This window comes from Miscanthus floridulus, chromosome 16 (genome assembly GCF_019320115.1).
Source record: "Miscanthus floridulus cultivar M001 chromosome 16, ASM1932011v1, whole genome shotgun sequence".
Classification (NCBI taxonomy): Eukaryota; Viridiplantae; Streptophyta; class Magnoliopsida; order Poales; family Poaceae; genus Miscanthus; species Miscanthus floridulus.
The window spans coordinates 99,395,517-99,402,208 of NC_089595.1; the positions used below are offsets into that span (position 1 = coordinate 99,395,517).

At 57.0% G+C, this 6,692-nt stretch overlaps 1 protein-coding gene across 1 annotated transcript; it reads right to left on the bottom strand.

The window, feature by feature from the left end:
* Positions 1-3,827: 3,827 nt before the first annotated feature.
* On the bottom strand, positions 3,828-5,256 carry LOC136513689 (gibberellin 2-beta-dioxygenase 3-like). Its single transcript, XM_066507646.1, has 3 exons — positions 4,795-5,256; positions 4,338-4,695; positions 3,828-4,190 (listed from the first exon to the last, which is right to left on the bottom strand). The coding sequence occupies exons 1-3, from the start codon at positions 5,205-5,207 to the stop codon at positions 3,948-3,950; spliced, it is 1,014 nt and encodes a 337-aa protein (XP_066363743.1). The 5' UTR covers positions 5,208-5,256; the 3' UTR covers positions 3,828-3,947.
* Positions 5,257-6,692: the final 1,436 nt, after the last annotated feature.

Here is a 6,692-nt window from a genome sequence, read left to right on the forward strand (position 1 = left end):
CCTCAGCAGGCGCTTGAGGAGCAGGCAGTCCTTGTAGAGGTGGTTCACAGGGTAGTTGTGGTTGGTGCATGGACTCTCCATGAGCTCGTGGAAGTGGCCGGAAGGACCCTACTAGGGCGGCGTGCCCGCATGATCAGTCATGGCGACCAACGCGGAGTTGGCCGGTTGGCGGCGATTCTTTCTATTCTTTTTCCCCTCTGAGTGGAGGGGCCCTCGTTTTGATCCTAGCGCTTGGCCTTTCCTTTGCTGTGGCCTCCGTTGAAGCGCGGTGGGAACGGCGCTTGCTGGAGGTGTTGGGCGAAGGTTGGTGGCCCTGGGCTATCAGGGCTGGGACTCCGGTCGACGCCGCACGTGCCTCGGTTTGGTCCGAGGCGTGCGTAGATGGGCAGTCGGCACAGAGTGGTTGTTAAGTCAAGACGAGGTGCGGTTGCGGCTTCCTGTGCCGCACTCGGTGGTTGTGGCGGTGATAGGGTGTAGTGCCCCATCTGCTGCGTCTATGTTCCCCGGATGGAGAGCGAGGTCGCGACTCAGCATCACGATACAGAGCTCTCCGCTTGTTGAACGGCGGCAGTCTCCACTAGTGCCCGGAGGTTCTGGTGGATCGCCTGTTCGCGAGGGTCGTTCGGCTTGGACAAGCTGCGCAGGAGCATTGCCGCGGCGATAGTGTTCTGGCTGGCCCGAGCAAACTACGGGGGATCGGTTCCCCTATTTAGGGTGTCGCGCTGGACCCGACGGGCACAACCCCGGGCGCCGTTCGCCGGTCCATGCGTGCGGGACGCAGCGTGGTGCGCCGAGCGCGCTGGCGCAGTTGGTGGCCGATGCGGCCACTGTCGTTGTAGATCCTCCCCGTGCTCACGCATGAGCTCGAGGGTCTCTGCACGAGGGCCCGGAGGGGCATGAGTCCATGTGGACTCCGTTACCCCTGGCGACCGTTTCGAAGCGTCCGTCATAGCGCACTCACGGGACGGACGGTGGCTTGGTGCCACATCGCCGATGCTGGAGTTGTCACTCCCGACATCGTCGTCCATGAAGTATAGATAGCTAGGACCATAGTCCACCATCCCCACGAGTTCAGACGTGAGAGGGGCGGCGTTGGCATCCGCTGGAGCCCCCGGGCATACGCGTCCGTGGGAGACACGAGGCCATAGGGGGACCGACCGTATGGCGGCTGCAACGGGGACAACGGTAACCCACCGGGTATTTGGCGGAAGATAAAACATAGTAAGTAAATAACAGCATGTATATTACTCACAGCGGGGTTTGAGCAGAGAGTTTGCTCGGATAGAAGCGCAGATGCCGCGCCATCGATGTCGTGCGTCCCGGAGTCGATGGAGGGCGCCCCTCCGACGGGTGCCGGGTCGCGAGTCTCCTCGCAGAGGTGGAGTACGCCGAGCCAGTCGGCGGCGAAGTCCAGGCTTCCAAAGCGGAAGGCATGGGAAGGCTCGAAGACGGGTGGAACCCGCATCCCGGCGGGCGAGAGTGCGGGAAATTCCATCGAGCCGAAGCGAATCGTATCGCCCGAACCCGCCACGACGGGGGTGGCGGAGAAATGGGCCATCCGATTACCAAAAAAGTGTTGAACGTACAGCGTCCTCCCCACAGACGACGCCAACTGTCGGTACAGAAAGTGACCAACTAGTAAATATTTGTAGTTTTGCTGTACGTTGTGATCGGAGGTGGCCTAGCACTCAATGACATGGGATTTAGACTGGTTCAGGCAACGTGCCCTACTTCCAGTGTGGGTCAGTCGGTGACTTTATTCCCGAGCCTAGGTGCTCGAAGTCTGTAGTGGGGTTACAAACGAGAAGGAGAAATGAGGGGTGTACAGTCGGTCCGGTCGAAAGGGCCGAGATCGACAGGAGTTATGCTATGAACGAAGTGTCCAACCCTAAACCTGAACTTGAAGAAGTCGACTTGGGTTAACTGCCCTATGTTTGGAGGGAGCACATCCCCTTTTATAGAAGAAGGGGATGGCTTTACAAGAGAGAGAGTGAGAGAGTACGGACGTTTCTAAGCCTTGTTGCCCACGCCGATGGGGATGGGACAATGGTGGGCACCCGCAATACTGTTGATGTCACTGCAGAATGTCAGGTACATGTGGGAGGTTGAGCTGCTTTCTTCAAGACTGGAGGACGTCGGTACCTGCAAAAATGTTGTCTCGCCGACTGGAGGCATGGCTTTACCATGTTCGCCTGGTACGGTGAATTCCGGTGTCCACAATACTGTCGATGCCCGGAGGCACGTGGGGGGTCTTACTGTACGGGTGTTTTTGACCGGCGCCTACAATACTGTAGAGGTAAATGTCGGCGCCTACAATACTGTTTGTCGTAGGGCGGTTGTAAAATACTGTTCCGCAGGGTATGGTCCTTGGTGCCGTGGTTTGACTTGCGAGCCCTGTCTTGCCTTCCTTAGTATGCCTTCTGGTTCTTTCCGAGCGGGCGTCCCCGGTCGGATGGCCCTAGTCGGTACTGGCGCGCCAGTCGGAGAATAGCGATAGGCAGGGTTTTCTATGAACCCCGGTCGGAGACACGGGGTTGGAGTTGGAGGCGGTCCTCGGGTCAGGCTTTTCTGGGTGGAGGCCGTGCCAAGGCGGCCGGGGCCTGACGCTAGCGCTCCGATCGGAGAGGCCGTTTGGAGTTGGCCTGAGCCCGAGCTAGTGCTCCGGTCGGAAAGATGGGCCGAAGGCGGCTAGGGCCTGAAGCGAGTGCTCCGGTCTGTTGAATTTAGACTCTCGGGCCGGTCCAGAAGAGAAGAAGGCCGTCCTCCTGGGCCGAGCCCTAGCGTGGAAGCCGGTACCCGAGGGACCCCGGGTTTATGAACCCGACACATGGTCAGTGGAAAGACATATAGCAGGAGACGACGCCAAAGTGGCTAATGAAATAATTAAATAGGGAGGGGTTAAGGCCTAGTTGTGATAGAATTTGATTATAATAAGTAGAGAAGGGTTATGGGCTCAGTTGAGACCAGGCCCATTAGCATATTGTAAACCCCCTTATATATACGAGGGAGAATTATCAATGAAAGGCAAACAAGTTTAGGGTTAAACTCTTTTATTCTTTTCTCTTCCTCAGGCGCCGCCACCTCCTCGTCGCGCACACCGCCGCCCCACTCACCGCTGCCTGCTGCAGCCGCCCCTGCCATCCTGCATATGAGCCTATGCAGGTAACCAAACAGGGATGGACTACACCACGAGGGCCTAGATAAGAGGTTATGCCGGCAACCAAAGAGATCCTTAGTGATTGGGAGAAGGAGCCGACCTAAAATGAAGAAGCCCATCGGTGCACTGAATCACACATGGCCAGACAACTATAAATGGAAACACAAAAGGGACTGAACACAAGAACGCTTCAACAAAGATGGACAAACAAATCCTCCGCCCTTGCTATATTTGGGCAGAGAACATGCGTCGTTGCTATATTTGGATAGCTCTCTGCCTCTATTACCAAATTTGTCCCAAAACCAAACGTAGTACTCCCCCATCCTTTCCTCAATTCAGACATTCATTTCGTCAGTACAAGAAACAGTGAAAAGATCGCATACCTTATATAGAAAGCACTCATAACATTGACACAGCATCAAGCCCAGAGAGCCAATACAACAAAGCTCTCTCTAGCTAGCTAGTACCACAGCAACTGTACACAGTTGGTATTGGCACCACAAGGCATGCATGGAAGAGGAATAAGAATCCAACAGAACAGAGCACACCTGTCCCCGTGTGGCCGTATCCAACCCTACCCACCTACTCCTACATAGCAAGCCGTACGTCCGGCTAGCCCTTGTTCCTGGTCCATGAAGCAATCAGTGCTAGCTCCTGGTGGCCTCCAGTGATCTCCGGGGGGCGGGGGCATGCACCGGCTAGAGCCCGATCGAGCAGAGCTGTTGGGGTCGATGGCAGAAGCAACTGCGTGCACGAACCAACCATCTCTCGACGACGGTGTGGGCGACTATCACTGGATGCGGAAGGGTTCCAGGCGGTTGTCTCCGAGGCGCGATCGGTAGGCAGCCTTCTTGTAGTCGCCCCATGTGAAGTCCCTGTACAAGCTCTGCTCGCCGTGCCCCAGCAGCTGCGGCAATGGCGCCATCCGCTGCGCCGGCGCCGGTCCCGCGAAGTAGATCATGGACACCCGCGGCTTCAGGCTGTTGGCCACCACCCGGTGCCGCACACTTTTCAGCCTCCCATTCGTCAGCACCTGTCGCACCACGTACACATGCATCGGTCAATCCATTGCCTGCGGCCGGCGTGCGTGCGTTGCGTACGACGACGACGACCCCCCGTGCATGCCATGAGTTCATGGCACGGGTGCTGGTCTGTACGTCTTGGCAGGCACGGTGGTTACCTGCAGCGAGTCGCCGACGATGACGAAGAAGGCGTCGCGGTCGGGCGGCACGGGCACCCACCGCCCGTCGTCGTCGTGGAGCGCGACCTGCAGGCCGGCCGTGCCGTTGGAGCGCAGCACGGACACCAGCTGCGGGTCCGTGTGCTCGCCGAAGCCGGTGACGCCGCACGAGTCCGGCAGGCGCTGCAGCAGCGGGCACGCCGGGTAGTGGTTGATCCGGAACACCTGGTCGCTCGCCGCGTCCGTCACCATGGCGCTCAGCGCGTCCCTCGGCGCCACGCCGAGCCCCTCCGCCGCCACCTCCAGCACCGACGTCGCCAGGCCCCTCACGGCGGCGACGTACTGGTTCACCGCGTCCCTGCACGCACGCGGGCGACACACACACAGTACTTAGAAACGCACGCACGCGCGGCCCTCCACTGACACTAGTTGTCTGCTGATTGATTGGTTACCGCACCGCAGCGAGGATGACGGGACAGGGGAGGCCTTGGCCACCGAGGCGGCGTGGCCGCCGCCATCGAAGGCGAGGAGGAGGTACTCGAGCCACCCCATGTCGCCATTGCGGCCGATGAGCTTGTTCCCGTACCCGAGCGGGTTGGCGGGGCCGCACGCGTCCTTGTCCGGCTGCGGCGACGCGAAGAACCTGACGGCCTCGGCCTCCAGCCGGTCCACGACGCCCGTTGGCACGCCGTGGTTGACGACCTTGAAGAAGCCGAACCGCTCGCACGCGTCCACGACGGTCAGAGCCGCGCCGGGGCTGGACAGGTCGACGGCCGGCACGCCGAAGAAGGACGCGGCGTCCCCGGGCTGGGGGGATCGAAGCAGGGAGATTTGGTCGAGCGCCGGCGGCTTCGCGGCGAGGACGACCATTGCCAAGAAGCAGAGCAATGTACCCGTAGCCGGCCCGAAGCTCTACCAGTACCACACTGGTCACTCACTGCTCGAGCTCGAGTGCATGTGGGCCGTATATATAGGGGGAAACAGGACAGGGCAGCGGGCCGGGCCGGGGCCCCACGCGGCGATACGAAACGAGCGGGGAGGGAGCGAACAACGTTGGTTGCGAGCTGTTCATCGTTCTCGTCCCACCTTTTCCGGTCTGGTTTTCTGCATCGTGTTTCTGAACTTGTTATCCCTCCGGGCCTTTTGAGTTGGTTGAGCGCGGCAGATCCGAGCTTGATTCGTGGGTGGCTGTAGCGCCCTACAGCCCCGGGGAGAAGAAGCGACGTGTCCCGACGTGATCCGCCGGTGCAGTGGGGTCGGAGAGCGCGAGATGATAAGTGTCCGGGTGCAGTGCTGTTCGTCGCAGATAATGTTTCTGTTGATGGATTCCTGCAACCAAGGGTACAATGACGAGGCGGCCTCCATCAGTATAGGATCCATCAGAGAGCTTTTTGAATGAGCGAGCAGTGTGCATGCAGTCGTTTGGGCACTCTAATTATTGATTGCCACGCTTCACATAGCTCGGCCCAGCGCTGACGAAAGTCTTATATCCCACTCTCCTACGAGGCGTCCCTCTCTCTCTTTTTTCTCCCTTTTAGCAGATTATTATCAATTAAGGATTATCAGGAACTAGGGGTCAGAGAGGAGAAACAATAGAGAGCTTTGGACGTTTATCGTCTTTATTTATCTCTCTTCTTAATTCGTGCTATGACATTGAGCCAAGGGCTCCGAACCACAGCGACGGTCATTTTTTTTCTCTCTTTGCCACGGCCTCTAAAGACTGCTGCCCTAGGTCATCTTTAGCACCACCATAAACCTTGGTTCCCCTCGTGCGGCGGCCTCACCGATGATGAGAAGGATCCGGAGATCCTCCATTGTCCAGTCTAATTATAATAGTTATGATTTAGATTAAATAAATTATGTCTGATGGGCTATCGAATGACATCATCTTGGTCAATTTCTCGCTAGGTCTTGTTTCTCGTAGAGAACTCTGGTGCGATTGCCTATCTAGACATTCAACCCGACACTATTCTTCACGTCGTTTTTTATATTTTTGCAGAGTTGATGTGATTGTTGGGGATGGTTGTGTTTCCAGTTTGCATATTTATGTCACTGGATCGCTAAGTTCTGTTCTCATGGTGGACAAAAGTTATCCAAACCCCTAGATTTGGCCTGATTGGTGCTGGTGGTGTTACATTGATGGTCCCTGGTCATCTTTGATGATGCGACAGTTGATGCTCTTTAAATGTGTGTATGGAACTGAGTGTGCTTAGACCAGGAGACCAAAGAAGGGAAGGGATGAATTAGGTCGCTAAAAAGCCAGATAAAGAACTTTTTTGATCTATACTAGAAAAACCATAAACTAAATGTGCACCTTAGTTTTTTTTTTTCTAATGAGCTCTACCTAACCAACCC